General features: G+C 37.1%; 1 protein-coding gene across 4 annotated transcripts in view; it reads left to right on the plus strand.

The window, feature by feature from the left end:
- elavl2 (ELAV like RNA binding protein 2) overlaps nucleotides 1–17,561 on the plus strand; it is a 69,841-nt gene extending 52,280 nt beyond the window's left edge. For 3 of the 4 annotated variants that reach the window (XM_023421113.2, XM_023421112.2, XM_023421114.2), the window contains 6 exons: nucleotides 930–1,173; nucleotides 6,624–6,727; nucleotides 9,655–9,808; nucleotides 11,914–12,139; nucleotides 12,888–12,926; nucleotides 14,921–17,561. In XM_023421113.2, the coding sequence (XP_023276881.1) occupies nucleotides 930–1,173; nucleotides 6,624–6,727; nucleotides 9,655–9,808; nucleotides 11,914–12,139; nucleotides 12,888–12,926; nucleotides 14,921–15,251 (1,098 nt within the window). In that variant the 3' untranslated portion in view covers nucleotides 15,252–17,561. The remainder of the gene's footprint in view (nucleotides 1–929; nucleotides 1,174–6,623; nucleotides 6,728–9,654; nucleotides 9,809–11,913; nucleotides 12,140–12,887; nucleotides 12,927–14,920) is intronic. The other variant, XM_087177927.1, reaches the window with a different exon arrangement.
- The last annotated feature ends 6,357 nt before the right edge of the window (nucleotides 17,562–23,918 follow it).

Raw genomic sequence — 23,918 nt, forward strand, 5'->3', positions numbered from 1 at the left:
TTACAATGTCATGGCCCCTGTGCACAAATTAGTCAAAATGTGATTGTCTCAGAATAATATGCATCATTGTGTGATGACACTGCTTTCTGTACATGGTGAATCTGTTAACAAAGGATGACTCTTCATACATTAACTTGTTGCTGGTCTGCCTTCACTGATTATTATGTCGTTTAAGGCCTGTTGTCCGACGCTAGCGTACTGATGGTTGCAGATTTGGTGCTGCTTTAGGCTTTGCATATCTAGTTTATTTTGTGGAATGAAATGTTTCACTTTGGTCGCCACATTTAACCTTGAAAGATATGTTTAAACACACCACCTAAACTTTAATATTGCTCTCTCAATCATCGAGCTTCAGACAGATTAATAGACCGTCACATTGCTTTCTTTGTAGAAAGTTTCCTCTGTTTGCCAAGAAACAAAAGCAGCAATCATGAATAGCAGAGGGAATTCATTGTACAGTCTTGCTTTCCTACTTTTTTTTTCACTTGTGGTAGCAATGTAGGACCTAACATTTCACATTGAGCCAGATTTTTATGCTAAAGGAACACATTTACACAATTGAAAAGCCTACCCCAACCCCCTCAGACGGGGACAAAGTATTGACATTCACAGAATTACATCTTCTACGTTTTATAAATGTGATGACCTACAATGTTACTTCTAATTTCCTACACTAATTTATGGTAATGCACAATTAAGAACACAGCATGAAGAATCATTTTGACAGTCAGTGTGTTTCCTGCAACTTAAGTGCCTTATGATCTTTTGTGTTGACGTTAAAAAGGAATTTAATTTCGTTCAACTAAAAATCACCGAAAACAATGTTTCAATGTGTGAAGAGCGTCCTTTTTTTAACTATCTGGTATTTTTTAATGTTTTTGTTTGATTTGAATGTGGTTTTGACTAGATTTTTTTTTCTGTTTCTTTAGCAGGTAATTGCTGCCATGGAAACACAGCTGTCCAATGGGCCAACTTGCAACAACACAAGCAACGGTCCTTCAACAATTTCAAACAACTGCTCCTCACCTGTAGAGTCAGGAAGCATAGAGGACAGTAAAACTAACTTGATAGTCAACTATCTGCCTCAGAACATGACCCAAGAGGAGCTGAAGAGTTTGTTTGGGAGCATCGGAGAAATTGAGTCCTGTAAACTAGTTCGAGACAAAATAACAGGTAACGCATCTGATTGTATTGCTATGGCTGGTTAGTAGCTTCGGCCCAACAGATACTATGTGCTCTGAATTTATTGGCTGCAAGTATGTCTGTTCATTTTGCCATTAAATTGGCACACAAATAAATTTAGAAATTTCAAATATACTAGATTTAATATAATGAATACAAAATGGTTTTCTTCACCTACTAACATCAACATTGAATCCAATTAATGTATCAATGGGGCCCTACTAACAGTATTGTCCACGTCTAAGATTTTTTTGTTGATGCATGCACAGTATGTGATTTCCTCTGTATATGTGACGTAGTTTTTTGCCCCCAATAAATGCAGAGGCCTTCATTTTGATAGTCAGCCAATCATTTTGCATCTCATTGCAGAGAATATCAGGCACTCTTCACATAGCAGCTATTGTAAAACCTGCCAAGCAGCAACATAAGGACTGATTTTAATTGCTGTATATGCTGCTTTAATATGTAGGATGGTTCTAGTGCCACTAGCAAAATGGCATTTCCTAAAAGCTGGGCCCTGGGGAAATTGAAATAGAAATTGAAATACTATAGGATACAAAGAAGGTATTTCCTTTGTTCTCTACTAGAAGAATTTCAAGGGACACTCAAATTTAATTGCACCATTATGCTTGTTATATTTGGACAGGTAAAAGACTTGCATATGATTTCTTGTTTGTTGTTTTTGATGGGAGGAATGCAGCGTGCAAAGGGCGCACACTGATGTGGGCCTGTGTGACACGAGCAGGTAGATGATGGCTGAGGCTGCTGAATTCTTACTGCTTGCTGTTTTGGTCAAGGTTACCAAGAACTTCCTCCATCTGCTCCTTATAATGCAGTCCAGTGGTCAGGCACATGAGCTGCTCTGGCCTTTTTAAGGATGTGTACACACATCTGTTTCTTTGCATGTGATCCTGACACATCAGCAGCCATGGCTGGCTGAACATATCTTTCTGTTGAAAAGAGGCAGGAGGCTAGAAGGGCTCTTATTGAGAAACACTGTTGAACTAAGAGGCAAGAACTTTGGTAATTATAGATTACCTTTATTCTGAGACTCCAAGGTTGTCATTTTCATTAAATTAACATTGAAGATGTGCGCCCAACAATGTTTAATATTTCACAATGCTTATGTTTAGCTGACCATTATTCATAAGTATGTCTTTGCATGGTCCCTACTTCTACTGACAGCCTAAACTCAAAAAATGTAGTCAACTGTGCTAAATATGTTTACCTGAAATATCTTTTGCCTTGCTTCTGTAACAACACTATGCTGTTTTCTTTAGGTTTTCTTTAAAAAAAGCATTTCAATTATGGATACATTTGCAGTAATTAGCTTTTATAACTAAGTGGTAGCTCAACCAGTGTGCCACTGCATAAGTGCTCTTTAAATCAAAACTTTTAATATTTTGTCACTGGAAACAAATGTCAGCAGGAGATAGACCACAAGCCAAGGGTGGTGTGTTTGTAGGGATGGAAGGCGTGGCGTAAATACACAATGAGAGCCTTATTATGTATTTACAGAATTTATACTTTTGGCATGCAGTGATGATGAAAATTGTCAAGTGTTAAGTCTTGCGTGGAATAAAAGCCCCTGTGTAACCATGCATACAAGAAATGCATTTGATAATGTGTGAAATGGGTTGAGCTGAATTGACAAATGATCCTCGTTTAAAATCAGTGTTGTGCACAGTCTGCTTGGGTGATTGAACATAATATGTTAATATACAACATGATATGTTGCATGTTTAGTGGCGCAAGTGTGAACATGGCACACAAAGTAATTTAAGTGCAAGGAACTAAATGAAAGAAGTTGTTTGAAATCAGCTTGCCCTTGAGTGAAAAGGACTTACTAGGCATTACTACCTGCCCCCCTTTTTCAAGTGGGGCAGTTTGAATGTAGACTCTGATTTAGCAAATAACTTAACAACCTTTTTGTGGTTTGAGCAAGAAAACATTTCCTGTAGCTCCCCTGATGACTCAACTTTATAGACTAACACTTGAAAATCAGGCTTGATATTTTAGTTGACCTGTACAAACATTATTTTCCTCTATGGCACCCTTCTTCTTACTTTATAGAAATGAGTGGTTTTTAAAAAGTGAATTAAAAGCAGAAAAGACTAAAGTATATCCAATCAGACTGCTTGACCTTGTAGACTTGCTCTCCTTCAATTTTTATTTAACACCTGTCACTTGTTTACTGTAAAATAGTTGACGGTTTTATGAATTTTGATGTGTAGATGTTTTGAGTCCCTTTTTAAGTAGTTTTAGTTTTGAAATCTAATGTATGTCTAACTAGATTATATTGTGCCTACATCCAGAGCCACTAAAGTAAGTAGAGGATATAGGAAAAATGTGCCTGGGAAAATCTTCTAATGAAAAATGTATTTGGATCCCAAACACTGAAGGAAGACTTCATTTGTAATCATTGTAAATCATAAGTGAAAAAAAAACATTTATTTTGGATCATCCAGGCATGAAATAGTAAAAATATGCTTCAACAGTACCAACCAAATGGCAAACCAGATTTCCATTTCCCCCCAATTAAGTTTGCTTTTCTTGCATTTTAGTGACCACAGGCATTTGAATACCCAGCTTCACGCTACACAATATGTGACCACAGATTAAGCTGTCTTCCTTTTCAAGTGCAATCTAATCTCAAATCTCAGTATTTCAGATATTTTCTACCAGTGACATCTGAATTTGTATGATTTTTTTTTGTTCTTCTGTTTTTTAAAGTAGCTGTTTGTAAAAGCTGTAACATCATTGATTGCATTAACAGCTTTCTTTTTTTTTTTTTAGGAAAGTTCCTATGCTCCTTTGACGTGGTACTGTGAATGTGTCAGTTGTTGATTTGATTTGGTCTTTGCCTTAAGCAGCCATGGCAGCTTTTAAGTGGAGCTGTTGAGATTTTTGTGTGTTCATGCGTACCGTTGCAGTCATGTTCATCTCATATTCAGTTGTTGGAAAATTATGCACATTTGTGAAAACTTGTAATTTTACAAAAAGAAAGAAATAATGAATAGAATTAGTTTCGTTTTGTTTTCAAAATGGGACCTTTGGTTAGGTTGGATTAGTATGCTAGTTGTACCAGCATCTTTAGTGAAATAAAGTGTGTCGATGGGGCCTAGTAATGGCACATGTCCAAAGCTCTTAGCATCAGTGGTGAAATGTTTTGGAGTAATTGGTAAAATAAAAAATAGCCTTTTTATTAAAGAAACACAAATTTAGCCAGAAAAGGATGAGTTCTTAGCTCTCTGGCTGGCAGTAAATGTCTTGTCAAACAGAATTCCTAAGGAAGACAGATTTCTTTTCAGGTAAATGCATAAAGGCTCATTAAGGTGTTTTAGTTAGAACTAAAGAGATAACATGTCTGTGGTTATAGTGCTTGACCTGCAGCTAAACTTAGTGTTCCCATTACTACATGTGCTAATGCTCAATTTATTTAGCATCTGTTACAATTTGAGTTTCACTTGTGTTTGGTCACAATTTTAAAATTATGGTATAGAAACCTTCTTTTTAATCCCAGGACTGAATCAGAAAAGGCGCAGTGTTTTTTGTCAATGCAGGCATTTATACAGCATCCATTCGATTACACACGATGCAGTACAGATTGATATTGCATGTTTGCCCAACAACAGTAACTAACCAGCATGCTATCATAAAATGAGTAATAAAACTAGCATTTTTAAAAAATCCTTTTTAACCAATAAAAGCTTGAATTGGGGCAGGAAAAACTGACTTGAGACTCAGTTGGGAGAAAAAAAAAATTGGCTCTTAATGTTATTCAGAGCCTCCAAGTCATTTCTCAGGAATGATGCTCTGATTTCAATTTCTGCACTACATAAAACCCTATCCCCTCCAGACTATGTTGCTTTTGTCTCTCCCTTGGCCCTGTGGCAATGGATTTAAGCCAGCCTACATCTGTGTATTGGTGCTACATCAGATGCTAAGTAATCACCAGAGAGATGCATGCTTCCTCTTTGCTTTAAATGTTCTCGCCTTGGCTGCTACTACTGCTGCAGCGGCTTAGTCTTTGTGTCATTTTCCTCCCACTATGGGCAGCACTAGTCTTTTAATGGAAGCTGGGTGCAGTTGTCTATTTGGAAGTGCATCCCAGCATACCTCGCCTCCTTAATGACAGCTAAAGTTGTTTGTTATAGGAACATGCTAAGGGCCTCCCTGTTAAAACAGTGGACGTGGGAAATATTAGATATTCCATAGGAAGACATCACTATAAGGGTGTAGCGTGCCCACATACAGCATGTACAGTAGAACAGTGTGGCAGGCGGTTTGCCCTCCAGGTTTAAGTAAAAGTGTCATTTCACCAGCTCATTTCAAAGGCTCAGCATGTTTCTCCTGGCTATAACAGTCCCTGAGATGCAAGGTGAAATAAAGTTTATGAACTTCACTTGATCACAGATGAACAACCCATGAGAGCAATGACTCATGGTGGGAAAACAGATAAGCCAGTATGATGCATATAGGGCATTTAGATATACAGTAAAGCTAACTTAATAGCAATGCTGCAAGTAATACTTAACAGTTGGGTGTCTGTATTTTCCATACTAATACGCCAATGTATTCTTATTTTAATACATAGTTTTTTTTAAATATATAGCAAATATGCATTCTGTCACTATGCACATGTGCAAATGTGTATGTTTGCTTTTTCGTCGAGGGTTAATTCCTGAACTAAAATTATTTGAAAAAAATAAAATAAAAAATCGTATGGACCTCTTTTATATTCCCTATCACAAATTCATACTCCCTTGCGTCTTGCTGAATCTGTTTTGTGCTTAAATATGATATTTGGATATGTGAAAATATAAACTTCATTTAATCTCATAGAAAGTTGTAGATAAAATTCAAGTTGCTTATGTTCTGTATTAATATGCTGAAGCTGCTTGAGCTGGTGAACTTGACCGGCAGTAGAATTGCGGAGAGACCCAGCAGTGTGGGTGGAGGAAATTGAATTGCCTCTGTGCACATAAAGAGTGGGTGTCAATCTATTGTACATTTTAGAGATAAACTGTAGAGAGGGGGGAACACATTGCGTCTCAGCTACTGCGCTATGTCAGATGAGTTGGTGTGAGAGCAGAGCAATTGCTTGTCGTTTTTAATTTAAGACATGTATGTCAAAGAGTTGGTTTGAGAATTTATGTTAGGTTGTAAGCCAAATAGGTGTTTGTTGGAAATGAGCTTGTGACTTCCTTTGTTTTTTATGCTCTGCCAGATGACTGTCTGACTGTTCATTTGTGTGTCCTTGTATTACTGACGCTTTAATTTCCAGGTAAAACTGCATTGACGCCATTCACTAACTACTCCCGAAAGGCAGTTTTGTCCATATGTAGTAGTAATACATTGTTGGTGTTTGTATTTAGCAGCCACTTTTCACTTTTTATTAAGTGTGACATTGAATATATTTTCTGGTCTTGTGATTGCAGGACAGAGCCTAGGCTATGGATTTGTGAATTACGTGGACCCGAAGGACGCAGAAAAAGCCATCAATACTTTAAATGGCTTGAGACTTCAGACCAAAACCATCAAGGTAAGATGTTGTCATTTTTTTTTAATTGCTAACTGGCATTGACATGTCCATTCTAATCTCCAGTAGGTGAGTTAATCAAACATAGTCATATTGAACTCACTGAAATCTGTTACCATCCATGACTGTTTGCTAAAATCCAAGATATGCTATTCATGTTTAGCTCTCTGGGTTGGAGTCGAGGAATAATGAGGCTGGAGAAATGTGGGGTGGAAATGAAGCCTATTGTTAATCTGGGCACAGGCAGCTTTGCCTGGGCCTCAAGTAGAGCAGAACTGTTTCTATGGTTGCATGTGCTGTAGCACTGCTGTATGCCTTTACAGGGAGGTGGCTGCCATTAGCATTCATCAGGCAATGTAGCACTCGATGTGCTGGTGGAAAAACTCATTTGCTTCATATAGTGCTGCAGGATTTGTGGATGGTGGAGCGAGATTATTAGATGTGATATTATTTCAGTGGCCATACAAGGAGCTAGCCAGATGCCTTCTCATGTTGGACAGAGGATATTTAAGAAAATGTCTGTGGGCAAAAGCACATTTTGTGATTGAAAATCATGATTGAATCATACCAAATTTGTAAGCTGTGTGCTTGATTATTTCTGTATTCAACATTTAAATATGCACGTGAAAATGTAGCATGTTATGACAGTGGAAGATTTGCCATTTTATGAACCATTCCATTTTATTTCTTTGAATCAAACATTGAGCACATCCTTCTCTCCACCTCTTCTTCACTTCATACCTCTAAAAGTAGAACATGGGAACATTTTTTTTTTGTATATCGCACATCCAAAATTCTCTGGCTGCTCTGTCAGAAGTGCAAATAAACCCCAGTGAGGTAGAGGAATATACTTTGCAAATATTAGCATCAAATGAAGTGTGAAGGTGAGACTAGGAGGGAGGCAGGGATGAGAAGTGAGGGAGTTGCCTGGCTGTGGGCAGGGAGCTTTAGCTTTCACGTTCACTTTGTCAGCCTTCCCTCCAGGGCAGAAGCAGGGTGAGTTTTGAGATAGGGTGACCAAGTGGAGTTCGTATTGATCTGAGAGCATAAAAGAATAATTAAATTGCTTTTTTTCATGCAATTCATTGCATAAGATTGCAGAGAGGGAGTTGGTATAAGACCATTTAACACGTCTGACACTGTAATTAAATAGCTGTGGTGCTGTTCAGGTAATTGACAGTCAAGTCAGAAGAACCTGCAGCCACCAGATGGAGGGAGTAATAAGATGCAGCAGACTCTTACCTGCACGGTTTCTTTCTCTCCCTCTCTGTGATTCTCTCATTTAGGCCTCTACACCCTCAATCCACTTTTACACATTAACTCCTAAATTTAGGCTGTATGGGTTCCTGCATATTATTGTATAAATGTCAACAAACAGAAAACAGGATGCACAGAGAAAATGAATTTATGACTACTCAGGGGTGTAATGATGTATTGATCCACAGGACCTTGATGTCTCTCTGGTCCCCTCTGTGTTCAATACCTTTGTCCATAAATACAGCAAAGTAGGCTGTAATTATGGACAAAGGTATGCTGCATGTTTGTAGCCTGGTGCTGGGGGCTCTCTACATACCTTCTGACTTTAGACACACGATTAGATGAGATTAGTTTTAAGAGGCAGCCACACTGCCATGTCTATAGCAGTTTGCTAGAAATGTTAAATTTATTTTTAAATGAGAGCTGTCTAGACAGGCCTGATGCTGCATCTATCTATGTCAGGTTTCCAGCTGAGTTGATGGACAGAAAAGTGCCAGTTTAACTTTTTTTGGACAGGCTGCTTTGTCACTGTCCATTTAACTGATAAGAGTCATTTTTAAGTTTGCGCTGGGGAAAGAAAAGCAGGATTACAAATCGACCATGGAGCAGACACATTGCAGTGCACCACCCTATTGTAGAACATAAATGATTATAAACAACCAAAATGGTGAAAAGCTGGCATAGCAGTGGGATGAGCAGATGTTTACTATATTGTAAATTTACAAGAGCACAGATTTGAACCAAACATGTTTTGTATCACCATTTTCTCTTCTTTTTGTCCCACATTCATGCTCCTATCAACATCTGTCAATGTTTAGTCAACTCTTTGACAGACTACTGTGTTTCCTCCCTAAAGATTAACAGGAAGCCCTTTTTTTTTGTGAATTTAACAGCTGTGAAATGTTTTTGTAGTCTGTGTTTATTAGCCACAAACAGCCAATGACAGCAGGAATGTTTGCTGGAGCAGGCACTGACTGTGTGTGTGTACGCTACAACTCAGACTGATGTCAACTCTTACCAGAAACTCAGTTTGCTTATTTTCTTCAGACCCTCTCCCTTTCCTCTTGCCTGCACATTCATGGAGTCTGATAGCTTTGGGCTAAGAACTTGTGCTCCTGTCCGCTCAGTTCAAGTCACAAATATTTGCTTCATTTAGTCTTAACACACCTTTGGAGCAATTTTCTAAGTCATTATGCAGGCTTTTATTTGAACAAGTAAATCTTGCATTAACAGGAACTATGAACATTGTATTGGGAATGCTTCCCCTAACAAGTAGGTTATCAGTCTTAGAAATACAAGTTTCACCAATTTATTGAAATGGTATCAGCACTGTTATGTTCATGGTCTGCTACATGATATTTAATATATAAAACATATAATCTAGGGGAGCAGCTTTTTGGCCTTTTTTTTTTTTGGTCACATGCACAGTATCGTGGTCTGCATAACCTGAGTATATTTAAAATAAACTGTCAGGTTAAATACCTGGTAGTGTTAATAGAAATGGATCATTGCATTTGTTCTTTTTGTTTGCACAAATGTACCAAAAAGCTGATGAATAGCCTCCCCTGATCTCAGACAATAGTATTAGAGGTATGCAAGTTCATTGCTGCATGTGCTAGAACTGGTTGCAGTGATAATATACCAGCGGTCATGTGAACTGTCTCTGCCTGTAGGTTTCCTATGCGCGTCCAAGTTCTGCCTCCATCAGAGATGCAAATTTGTACGTCAGTGGCTTGCCAAAGACCATGACTCAGAAAGAACTGGAGCAGCTCTTCTCTCAGTATGGACGCATCATTACCTCACGTATTCTGGTGGACCAGGTGACTGGTGAGTAGAACGTGACAGCTGTCCCATGGTTTTGCACCCCCAGCCCATCCCTCACATTCCTTTTTTACTATGCCTCTTTCCTCCCCCTCCGTTCCACACTGACTCCCTAACAAAATGACACAGCTAAGCCTGAGAAATATATCAGAGGTGGTGGTTTGACGTCCCCAAAAAAATGCAATTTTCCACTAGAGGTGTTCATAAATATGCATAGATGGATAGAATATGAAATGGGTGTTTAAGTAGCAGGACTCAAAGCTTCATAATTTCTTTTTTCCCTCCAATCTCCCTTCTGCCTGCACTTACCTTCTCCTGCTTTCTCTCCCTTTCTCTTCCCATCCCCAAGGTGTACATGCAATGCCCGTTTCATGGCAAGAAATTAAATGCGTTTAGAGTAGTTATATTCCCAACTGTCATGTGGAGGCAAAACCCTTATGAAACACTAATAAACAGAATCTTTCACTGGGACATTTCCCAATGGTTCTGTCCCTGTATGCTGCTGAAACATATAAAGTTCCTTCAGGCATGCATTATGGGAATGGCTGTCTTTATTTCTCAAACATAAAACCACTTGTTCCAAGAGAATTCATTTTCATTTTTACATTAGTATGAATGAAGCAAGCTGTGATCCAGCTGTAGGGAGAGGGGAAACGCAATCACCAAAAAACAAAGCAAGATTGCAACCTGCTTATACTCCCAAGCTAATGGATAAAAAGTTGCTTGTTTTCTTATGCATTTTAATATAGTGGCTCTCAAGGATAAAATGAATAAAATAATGAATCATTATGGGAATACATTCCAAATATTGCAAATACTGGTGTGCATACAAAATGCAAAGGCACAAACATTAAGAAAAATGCAGTTCTTAAGAAGAAACAAAGCAGATATCAAAATGACGACTGTGCAGCAAGTAGTAGTACCATAAGCAACACAAGGGGCTGGAGTGATGGACCGCTTTTTGACTTGGCAAAGTTACTGAAGCTCAGAGCTCTTTGGCAGACAGCAGGAAGAAATAAGACCAAGAATGAAAAGACATGTATGGATGTCCCAAGAGGGCAGTATGAGGTAAAGTAGTTAAAGGGATGATATTGAACTTCGAACATCTGTGGTCTTAAAGGGAACAAGTTACCTTATGAATTGTGGGTTATTACACAAAATGGCTAGATAACACTGAAAAGCAATGTAGTTGCTAGATAATAATGGTAACTTGCTAATGTTGGCTTGTAAATTACTATCCATTAACACAAAAATTACTAGCAGTAGTCAATATATGATGCTACTAATCTAGCTGTCTGTAAAGTTGGAGTTACAGTGGTGAATTGAGGGTTTCTGTTTTTTTCCCACCTCTTTCTGATGTGTCTTGGGACATCTGTGCATGTCACGATCTTCGGTCTTTTTCTTGTTTCTCCTTGCTGCCCACCAGTGTCCTATGATGTGAAAGTTTCATTTTGCTGCTGTAGCTCCATCACTTTTCCACCTCCCACATTTTTATTCTCTTGGTAAACATGTTTGGTATTTGCAACTTTCCTCCAATTGGAATGGGTTTGTTATGCATCGTGTTTCGGTATTTGCAGTATTTCTGGATGTGGGTCACATTTTCTTAATGTCATGGTCATGTCAGCATTCTTTGTGAAACATTCAAGTGAAATGGGCCCATGAATTGAATGACTGACTTACAAATCCACAAAATGCAAATTTTGTGTAAAAATGTATTTAATCAAGTTTGTTAATGTACCTCAATTTTTATGGCCCAAAAAAAATGTCTCTTAATCAGACTTTCGTCTTTTTTGTCACTTAAGATAAAAAAACTTTGAAGCATTGCTGACCAGTAATGCACTCTGAGTAATGCTCTGCACTTGTAGACTTCCCATTGTTTATAGAGGGTGTGGGTAAAGTAATAGTCATCAGATAACAAATCACTGTTCAAAAAATGGCAAATTTGTAATCAGTTAATCTATCCCTTATAAACTCACTTTTATTGACACTTAAGAAAACTGTTTAACCTGTTTCAATGAAGTTCACGCTGAACCTCAGTACTGAATGGCTACTTACATGGCTGTCGAGAAATTCAGCATGTAACTAATATTATGGCTTTATACTCTGCTCAGGCGTTTCCAGAGGCGTTGGCTTTATTCGTTTTGACCGGCGAGTTGAGGCTGAGGAGGCCATCAAGGGTCTGAACTGTCAGAAGCCGCCTGGTGCCACCGAACCCATTACAGTCAAGTTTGCGAACAACCCAAGCCAGAAGACCAGCCAGGCACTGCTGTCCCAGCTGTATCAGTCACCCAATCGAAGGTACCCAGGACCCCTCGCACAGCAGGCACAACGCTTCAGGTAAAAGGGGCACACCAAAAAAAAAAAATCTGATTAGAGCCAAGCACAGTTAATACTGCTAGTGATGCTGAATCTGTTGACCCTCTGACGTGTTTTGAAATTAGCATTTAAATTGTCTCACAGCAGTATTATGAAAATATTCTGTGTTGGAGCTCATCAGTACTCTGAACAGAATAATTCATCCCCATATTCACATTTTCAACTTTGCTGTGTTCCTCCTGTTGCAGATATAGACCTACCACACAATTGGGCTTGAGCAGATTTTGACACATATGGAAATGAGATGAGCAATACTCTGGTGGATAATTCAGTAGATGGTCTGAAAGTGTTATTGACAGTTAGCCTCGTTATTCGCCATAAACGTATTTGCTCCTCAGTCCACTGATTGACCTCAGTGGTTTAAAAAAAACAAAAGTGGCAAAAAAAAAATCACAATTTGTGTAAATTGAATTTCCATGTAATATGTTGTGAAAGCTGCAATATTTCCAGCCTATCTTGCGCTTTCTTTATGAACTGATTGGCTCTTGTTGTGTAGGTTGAATATTGACAAACAAGCTCAGTTAACAGGTAAAGGACAAAAAGTGTTGTAAAGTGTTGTGATTGACTTGAGTGGAACAATTGACTTTAATTATGGTATCAGAACTATTACTCATCTCAGTCATCCTGTCAAAATGCATCATCACCTCCATAAACAACTTTCTTAATGTTGAAATGAATGTAACGTTGGTGTTTGTTTAATTTTTTTTAGGTTGGACAATCTGCTGAATATGGCCTATGGAGTCAAAAGGTAAATTGATTTTCTTTTTTATATTTTAAAGGCTGCTTTAATTGATCCTGAGGGAAATTCAGACTTAACAGGGAGCTGATGGGATTTTTTTTTCCATCATGAGCTCTTGGCAATACAGATAGGGCAGTAGAGAACACTGCATAAGGTAAATCTGATTCAGTATTAGGTTGTTGATCAAAGTAATTAGTGCGTTAGTGCTCTCTACAAATATATACATAATTCAGTTGGTGTGTGTGAATCAGGCTGTTTTGTCTTAACAACAAGTGTATATGTGTTAGTGTATATGCAGGAGGGAGAAGCGGGAAGGGAGGGCAAGAGTCAAACATGGTCAAGTGGTGGGTGTCACTACGTACTCTTCTGACCTGGGACAATCACGTTCCCTCTGCATCAATAGACTAGAGTTGATGAAAGCTCAATTCCTGGGGCTAATTTGAGGAATAAATGAATTCTGCTGATAGTCACACATTTAGTATTTAGTTTAGTTAGTGGAAATCGTGTCAGACTGGTTTATCAGTTATGTTTAAAATAGGATTAATATTTATAGCATTTTGTTTGTTTTTTTTAAGCCATGTCCTGCCCAGAAAAACTGACAAACAAACTGAAATGTCACATTTTTCTACATTAAATTAATTCATTCTTGTGCAGAGTAGTGTCTACACTGTGCTGCTGGCAACAAATTGTAATAATATTTTTCTGAATTACCACAAGCAAGGTAATTTTCATACCTGCCAGCATGTACGCTGAAGCTGTATATTTGAAGAGGTCACAATGATGGCTCTCTATTACTGTGTGTATATTGACCAGACTGTACAACATACTCTTGTACAGTTCCTGATGTTAAACATAACCATGTGCAGTCATGGGCACTTTAAACTTAATTTTGATTGATTATTTAGTATGTCCCTCTCTAAAGTAAGGTTAGTGACAGTGATGCAGTGAAGTGCTTTAATCCCAGCATAATGTCACAACATGTCTAGATTAAAGCATTGTCTACACTGCTTGTCTACATAACAAAGGACAGAGTTTTACAACCTCTTTCTTGCTATTGCACAAAATTGCATACTTGTATTTTGAGCTACATACTCTTACCTTGATCTATTATGGACAGCCCTGTCCTGTTTAAAGTTGGTTGCGTCAGACATCTTTCAGTATTTGCCAGGATACCAGTTTGTCTAAGTTCAGTTTTATAAGAATGCCTTCCTCGGGTATGATTGAAGTCCAGTCCCCTGAAAGCTCAAAGGCCCGTCACTGGCGACAATAGACTTGTGATTTCTTTTCTGCCCTGCTCGTTGGCTGACGTTTTGGTTGCCAAATCTCTCTCCGGGTCCTTGATGCTGGGAGCACACCTGTCATGATGGATGTTCCCTGAGAGGCCAACTGGAGCAGCTAATCTTACATGACACCTGCTGCAATAATTCATAGGCTTTCTATGCACTTAGAATTTTGTTTTTTCTAACTGCAAAACCACATTTACCTAAAGCCAGGACTTTGCGTGCTGTATTATTCCAGTCTTGGCACAAATTCCAACTTGGATATGGTGCTTGTTTACCATTACTTTTCCAGTTTTTGGTTTTGATAAAAAGGACTCTGTCCTCCTGTCTTTGTAGGCCCATGGTGAGCTCAAAAAGCTGCTGTAATTTGATTTGTCTGTGAACTGCACTGTTAGCTTCAGAGTCAGAATGACAGCTCAGCTTTTTTTTTTCTTTTTTTTTTGGATGAGGCTGATTTTATAACTTATTTCCATGCTGAAGAAAAAATATTTTGACTTATCAAAGAATATCTTGTTCATGTAATGATTTATGGAGAAGTGTTAACACTGTGACTAAGAGCAATGTAAACATGGCACAGAATGAAGTGTGGCTAGTGCTGATCCCTGTAGAGACTTGTCAGATTCTGTCAGTCCTGTTGGCACAATCTCTTGTCTTATAAAAGGGCCAGTTTTACCCTCATTTTGGCCCTTGCTTTGAACCACGTTACTTTTTGTGTTTTTACAGCAGGTTCTCCCCCATGGCCATTGATGGGGTGACCAGCTTGGCTGGCATCAACATCCCGGGGCACGCAGGGACTGGCTGGTGTATCTTCGTCTACAACCTGGCTCCAGATGCAGATGAAAGCATCCTTTGGCAGATGTTTGGGCCATTTGGTGCCGTCACAAACGTCAAAGTTATTCGCGACTTCAACACAAACAAGTGCAAAGGATTTGGTTTTGTCACCATGACTAACTACGATGAGGCAGCCGTGGCCATCGCCAGCTTGAATGGATACCGCCTCGGGGACAGAGTGCTGCAAGTCTCGTTCAAAACCAACAAAACACACAAAGCCTAATACCCACTGAGATTGTTTCTAGAAAACTCAGCAGAAAATGGAAACAGAAAATGGAAGCGTACCGACCTTTCTACATTAGTAAAAACAGCTTTGTAAATCAGTGTTACGAAGAAAAACAATATTTAGCGTCCAACAATGTGATTTCTTTTCTTTTTTTCATTGCTACGCTTTGAATCTTCTCAATATACTTTAAAACTGGAAAAAAAATACTGCAGGTTTTATTGCCTGTGATGTTGAATTCTCTTGCTGTCTTTACAGATGGACCATCTAAAACATTACTATAGGTTTTGTCATTTTGTTGCACATCTGCTTTGAAAAAGTAAGTCTTGTAAGGTTATGTGTAGTGATTTTCTTTGTATTTTTGTGTCCTGATTTGCCTTAGGTGCGTTATGCCTTCAGTGGTTAGCAAGTACTTATTTTGATCTCTTTGCGATTTTGTTGATTTTGCAAGTGTTCTGTTTATTGTAATATGAGTTGGTTATTGGTTGGCTGCATAATGTTGCTTATTGTAAACTTAACGGATAAAAGACAAAAAAAAAATTCTTAAAGCAGTACCTTGCCAAAGAGCTAAGAACCTCTTTGATGTGGGTTTAAAAAGCATCTATTTTTATAAAAAGAAAAATTTGGAGAAACTTTTTACTGGACCTGGAACAAAATATTTTGACTTGGATACTTTGAGAAATATCTTCATATGACACCTTGTGAGCTTTTGAACTTTACAAGAAAGTTTGCAGTGGTTGAAATTTCTGGAGAGATTTATGATGTAAAAGATACCTTTTGAGATCTTTGTATTATCTTTAGATTATAGAATCAATGGCAGTGCTGATTTCATTTGTAAAATCATCTGTGGGTCCCCCTGTCATCCTGGTTGTTACGACTAGCAACTTGCTTTCCGATTTAATTTGGAAACGGACAAAAATACAAAGGTTTAATCGCAAAAAGTGCATGCAAAATTATAAAGTGGAGATATCTCTTAAAAGGTAAATGGGGGATAAAAATCAGTTCTTCCTAAAGGATTCCCTTCAGATGGAGCTCATGGTGTTCTGTGGTGTACCTACGATATATCATTAGACTGATTTTGTCTTAATATCAACCAATAAGGGTTTTTACATACTTTGTATGAAAGAATGAGGACAAGCCAATGAAGGCAGCAGCTTAAAAAAAACCTTGTCTGAAGAATAGAACGGATTACTCCTGAGCTTTGAGCTATGTAAATAAGTCCTTTTTTATGTTGAGTATTTTGCAAACTTCTTTTGGTTCTAGTTTGGACTTCATTGGAAAGTGTGATATTATATATATCGTTTTCTTTTTTCTTTTATGGAGTATGTACGGTATTTTCATTTTGGATATTAACCTTTTTCATTTCAGTTTCCCTTGAGTTGAAAAACTTGATTTGTTGTCCTATGGACTAGCATTACAGTGCATCAAATTTGTTGGTTGTTTGGTCTGTAGATAGTCTTGCTTCGTAAAAAAGGTATTAAGAAACTATAGACATTTGTTTTTGTTTTTTATATATAAACATTATAGATATATATTTATGTGGTAAAGAATGGATATAAACCACAGTTTTGAACTATTTGATTTTTCTTTTTTTTTCATACTCATATATATATATACGTAATGCATATAACCTGTCTTTAAAATCGTAAAAAGGTGTATATTGCTTTATTCACTTCAGGGGAAGGTCAGTGAAGCAGTTCCATTAACAATAGCAAAATTGGTCGCAGGAGTTTGTCAAACAACATCTAACTCATCTTGAACAAACAAATGGAGGCTGTCGAGCCTTAGATGCACTGAATACTGCACCTGCATCCTGCTTGGTATTTAAACCAATTACTAGTCATGCTTCCCCTTAAATGAGCAGTGTGCTATGCATTATATAATTATCTTTGCAACTGCTTTTTCTTGTTTATCTATTCCTTCTTTGTGTTACTTGTAAAAGTTAAACTTTAAGTCTAGATGAGTTGTGATACTTGCTGCTGTGGGGTAGAGATGACATTTTTCATGCCTGACCTGTCATTGTTGAAAATAACTTTTCTTTTTTGTAACTTCTTCATGATGATTTGGTCTTGACAAATTGTGCTGATGGTCTGACATGAAAAAATGTTCCCTCCCACCCCTCTTATCTCAATTCTTAATATGAGAATGATTATTTATTTGAAGTTGTATAGTCTGACTTGGTTCACAGCATTTTTGGAATAGAATATCTTTTGTTGAGTATTTAAAAGGATGTACATGTTCTTTACTTTGTGTTTGGATACTTTGGATTTTTTCCATGTTCGGTACATCAATAAATAAGTTGAAGGGCAATGCAGCTTTGTGAATGGATCCCATCATTCCTTTTTCTTGTTTGCTAAAACCAGTTTAACATGCAAACATGTCAGCAAGTCATATTTGCCACTCTGTGTAGTAGAATTTAAATGAATTTAAAACTCTATCCATATGTTTTAGTTAAAGGTGAAAGGGGCACCCAAGCATCTTAGATCGATACCACGTCCGTGTGGTGAATATGAAGCTACAGTCTGAATAGCTTAGCATTAAGACAGGAAGGAGGGGGAAGCAGGACAGAGCCAGGCTAGCCGTTTCCTCATCTTTTCTAGTCTTTATGCTAGGCTGATGTTCTGCTGGCTGTAGCTTCATATTTATCAGAAAAAATACATAATATTAATCTTATCTAACTCTCAGCAAGAAAGTGAATAATTTAACATAATGAACTATTCTTCTTGGGTAATCTGGTTCTTTTTTTTTCTTGTCTGTATATTAGTATTATCTCAGTTTTGTTTCTAAGTAGCTTCAGAACACACAATGCTTTTTGATTCTAGCAGTCAGTGAATGAGTGTTTGGTTGTCTGCTACACTGCTATCGACTGATATTTTCTAGTGTAAAGTTTAATCTTAGACTGTAGATTAGATTGTATTTTAACAGTATCTAACAGTGTAGCAGTGTAGCAACAAGTAGGTGTTTAAACTGTTTTACAGATTTTAGCTTCAAATGACTGAAAAATGCTAATCTGTCTTCAAATTACCTCAGCAGATAATTTGGTCAGAGTTCAGGTGCTGGCTTGAATGTGTAGTCACAGGGAGCAGCACACAGCTTGAAGGAAGAAGCCTGATAGAGTATTGATTTTTTTTTTTTTTTTTTTTTTTTCTCATGCTCCACTTGAGACCGACAGCCTCGCTGAAGATGAAATGGCCTGCTTTGAAGTGCGCTTCCCTACTGCGCAGCCACCTCACACTGCTCGACTGTCATTTTAGGGGCATTGCAAGGACACAGATGGAAGTCGCTGAAGATACCACACTGCCTTTTTGTCTGATGTATTCACTGTTTGGGGGTGGGAGGGTTCAGCATATCGTTCAATTTAATGAAAACTGTATTTATGGCATCCTCAATCATGTAGTCATACTTGCACTCTGTTTGGCTAGCGGAAGATAAGGAGGCTAATCTGTGCTCTGCTTAAAAAGCTTTCTGAGTCTCTCCGATATTTACTGTGCCATTAGCCTGCATGTTGGAACAGAAGTAATCTTTCCTGACAGCAGTTTCTACTATGAAAGGAGTGATTTTTGCCATTTAAATGCATCCCATATGTCAATATTAAGATTGCATAGCACTTCTTATTTTTGTTGTGCTTTACTGGAAACATACTGATGTCAGGAGCTTTGGCTGAGTGACAGTATGTTTGGTTTTTCCGTCATGTTTGAGGCTCTTCTCACAGCTCAAACTGGTCTTACCATGGCAGACAAGTTCTGTGATACGACATCTTCTAGCTATATGTTGTGATTACATGCTGCTAGTAAAAATGGGATTCGGCTTAAGCAGTTAATGGCCATCACAGAGAAGTTGATGTCACATCCATCTTAGTTATTTGACATAAAGAAAGGGATTTTCAGTCAGTGGGTTTCCTCCTGCGGTGAACTATATCATCAGTGTTTTGACTGCTGGTTGAAAATTACTTTGACACCTTTTTGAATGCTTTGGGCAAGCAGTCATTCAGATCACACGATGAAGCAAAAGGGACAAAAATTACCTTTTAACTTTGAAGAGGACACCATTTCATCCTGAGTGACATCTTGGTGCTTGGTATGCAAAGGCCAAAAAATTAAATTGTGTGTTTTAAAAGAAGGTGCCTAATCAAAACTAACCCAGACCATAAAGGGAGAAGAAGTCATTACCGCACTGTGGCAACATCTGATCAGGCTCAAGCAGCGGTTCTCAACCTTTTGTTAGACAGCCCTGTCAAAAGGACTCAGCTGAACTGCTTTTAAACTACGGCGGTAGAAGAAGTATTAAGATACTGTAATTAAGCAGAAGTATCAGTAACACAGTAAGTAGTTACAAGCCCAACATTCAAAATATCAAGTATGCATTATAAGAAAAAATGTACTTTAAATATAATGCAGAGTGAACCTGTCAGTGTTATAGTTTTTATATATTATTGAGTTGTTTCCACTGAAGCATTCTCAGATGCAACTGCTCAGTTTTACAGAGTTTGGTGAAATCACATAATTCCCAGCATAGTTCTGCCCTATTCAAGTTCTGATTGACCAGAGAGGCTGAAAACACCAGTGAGGATGCAGAGCGTTTAATTTTCAAGGTAACTAGTAACTATAGCTGTGAAGTAAATGGAGTGAAGTAGAAGTTTGAAGTAGCGTTAAACTAAACTAAACTTAAGTACATGTATCTCAAAGTTTTACAGTAAATCCACTTATTAACACTGTTAAACTGTTATTTACCATTACTATATGCACTTACTGAGCACTTTATTAGGAACACCATACCAATACTGGGCAGGGCCTACCTTTGCCCTCGTAGGCTTCAGTTCTTCGTGGCCTGGGTTCCACAGGATGTTGGAAACTTGTTCTCCATGTTGATACAACTGCATCACATTACTTCTGCTGATGTGTCAGCTGCACATTCATGCTGCCAATCTCCTGTTCTACCATGTACCAAAGATGCTCTACTGGATTCAGATCTGGTGACAAAGGAGGTCAATGAAGTTCACTGAACTCACTGTCATATTCATGAAACCAGTTTGAGACAACATTTGCCTTGCGACATGGTTGTGGCCATACATGAATGCACATGATCAGCAAGAATACTCAGATAGGCCGTGACATTCAAACCACGATTGATTGGTATTAAGTTGCTAAAAGAGTACCAAGAAAATATTCCCCACACCCAGGCAGGTTGGGTTCATGGATTCATGCAACCATACCAGCTGCAAGCCTCCACAGAAATCCAGATTCATCAGACCAGACTATGTTTAGTTTTGGTGAGCCTGTGCCCACTGTACATACATCAGCTTCCTCTGCTTTTGTAGTCTGCTCACCACAGTTGTAAAGGCTGGTTATCTGAGTTACAGCAGCCTTTCTCTCAGCTCAGACTAGTTGGGACATCCTCCTCTGACCTCTCTTATCAACTATAATCACTTCATGTTTTTTTTGTTTCTCACCCCATTCAGAGTGAAAACTCTGGAGACTGTTGTGTGTGAAAATCTCAGGAGATCAGCAGTTTCACATCACGCCATTGTCCAAGTCCCTGAGATCCAAGAAAATTCAACTTTTCTTGAATGACTGAGAATTTTCACAGACATCGGAGAATATTTTCCCCATTCTTATGTTTTATGTGAACATTAACTGAAGCTCCTGGCCTGCATCTACAGGATCTTATGCATTGCACTACTGCTATGTGATTGGCTTATTGAAAGAATGAATGAATAAGCAGGAACAGGTTTTTAATGTTCTTAATAAAGTGCTCAGTGACAGTAATAAGGGGCAGAAGCTGCACATTTCAACCATTCGTCCATTATTTTTAGGTACTTAAACTATTTATGTATTTGTTGCACCTCTCTATTTCAACCACTTATCCATCAATTTAACCATTATTTTTTGCATTCAATTGTATTTTCTATTTTTTTTAACCCCGCAACTGCACATGGAAGCCTGGTTGAAAATCTAAGTAGCAGTAAAATGTGGTTGACGCTTTCTCTCTTTTTGAACATTGATTGCATTTTGTCTGTACAAAAAACTTTATACTGTAGATCCTTGTAACATGTAAACATGTATTGTATTATGCCTGTTTATAATATAGGTTTGGAATACAAACACATGTTACATAAATATATATCCCTCCCAAAGCCTGTCAGTATGTTTTCGTTAAAAACGTTAATAAAGAAGATGTATGACATTTATGGTTAGTTATTAAGAAAATCATGTACAAACATACAAATTTTTAATGAAGTTGCATTTTGCCATGATTATTTCATGTATTTTATTTATATATATATATATATATATATATATATGTAATAATGTATATTCTTATAGATGACACATATAATGCCAGTTGCACTGAACATGGACTCATGCGAACCATTGGTGAAGGACAGCACGGTTTTCTTGTCCTTGAAGATTCCATGGCTGTATCGCTTACCATATGAATAGGCAAAGCCCAGAGTGAGTACTTGATATAGGGACCAAAATGAAATTTATACTGTATATGTCATGACTCATGGTATAGTAAGGCATAAATAAGTCATACAGGAAGGCAAGGGGTTTGAACCAAAAACCCTCTCAAATGTTTTTATCACTGTCAAACCATGCTGCCCAATCATAAAGTCATAGTATACTAAGGCATAAAAAGATCATAATATAATAGGCCTAATAAGTCATGGTATAGTAAGTCATGTGAATGTCATTGTATAGTAACACATAAAAATGTCATACTATAATAAGGAATAAAAAAGTAATGGTATAGTAAGGCATAAGAAGTTATAGTATATTGAGGAAGTAAAAAGTAATGGTATAGTAGGGCATAAGAAGTTATAGTATAGTAAGGCATAAAAACAACATAGTAATACATGAAAAATAATAATAAATTAAAACATGACAATGTCAGAGTCAGGCATGAAAAGTCAAACTGTAGTAGGGCATAAAGATGTCATAGTATAATGAGGCATAAAAAGTTATTGTAGGCTATAAAAGGTCATAAAAACGTCATAGTATGGCATTAAACATCAGAGTATATTAAGGCATAAAAAGTCACAAAAACATAATATTGTAAGGTGTGAAAAGTCATGGTATGAAATCATGAAGATGCCAAAAAAAGTTATGGTATAGTAAGTCATAAAAATACCAAAAAACGGCATAGTGTGTTGAGGCATAAAAGGTCATGAAAATGTCATAGTATAGAATGGCAAAAAGGATGGCATATGCCTTAATATACTATGACGTTTTTTGGCATTTTTATGACTTACTATACTCTGTTGTCTATGCCTTAGCGTAGTATTATGTTTTTATGACATTTTATGCCATATTATACTATGACGTTTTTTTAAATTTTCATGCCATACTATACTATGATGTTTGTTGGCATTTTTATGACTGATTATACTATGTTGTTTGATTCCTTGCCATAGTATGACGTTGTTATGACCTTTTATGCCTAAATATACTATGTGGTTTATTTGCCATTTTTTGCCATACTATACTATGTCGTTTTTTGGCATTTTTATGACTTACTATACTATGACTTTTTTTGGCATTTTCATGACTTACTATTCTCTGTTGTCAATGCCTTAGCATATTATTATGTTTTTATGACCTTTTATGCCTGAAAAAACAATGTAGTATATTAAGGCATAAAAGGTCATAACAACGTCATAGTATGGAGAGGAATCAAACAACATAGTATAATAATTCGTAAAAATACCAAAAAACGTCATAGTATAGTATGGCATGAAAATTAAAAAAAAACGTCATAGTATAGTATGGCATAAAAAGTCATAAAAACATAATACTATGCTAAAGCATTGACAACAGAGAATAGTGAGACATGAAAATGCCAAAAAACGTCACAGTATAATAATTCATAAAAATGCCAAAAACATCATAGTATAGTATGGCAAAAAATGTCGAAAAAACAACATAGTATATTAAGGCATAAAAGGTCATAACAACGTCATAGTATGGCAAGGAATCAAACAACATAGTATAATAAGTCATAAAAATGCCAAAAAACGTCATAGTATAGTATGGCATGAAAATGCCAAAAAACGTCATAGTATAGTATGGCTAAAAATGTCGAAAAAACAATATAGTATATTAAGGCATAAAAGGTCATAACAACATCATAGTATGGCAAGGAATCAAACAACATAGTATAATAATTCATAAAAATGCCAAAAAAAGTCATAGTATAGTAAGTCATAAAAATCCCAAAAAACGTCATAGTATAGTATGGCAAAAAATGTCATAAAAACATAATACTATGCTAAAGCATTGACAACAGAGAATAGTGAGTCATGAAAATGCCAAAAAACGTCACAGTATAATAATTCATAAAAATGCCAAAAACATCATAGTATAGTATGGCAAAAAATGTCGAAAAAACAACATAGTATATTAAGGCATAAAAGGTCATAACAACGTCATAGTATGGCAAGGAATCAAACAACATAGTATAATAATTCATAAAAATGCCAAAAAACGTCATAGTATAGTAAGTCATAAAAATGCCAAAAAACGTCATAGTATAGTATGGCAAAAAATGTCGAAAAAACAACATAGTATATTAAGGCATAAAAGGTCATAACAACGTCATAGTATGGCAAGGAATCAAACAACATAGTATAATAATTCGTAAAATAACAAAAAAACGTCATAGTATAGT

Source organism: Seriola lalandi, unplaced genomic scaffold, assembly GCF_002814215.2.
Source record: "Seriola lalandi dorsalis isolate HSWRI2012SDOR001 ecotype SW California unplaced genomic scaffold, Sedor1 jcf7180002054663, whole genome shotgun sequence".
Taxonomy (NCBI): domain Eukaryota; kingdom Metazoa; phylum Chordata; class Actinopteri; order Carangiformes; family Carangidae; genus Seriola; species Seriola lalandi.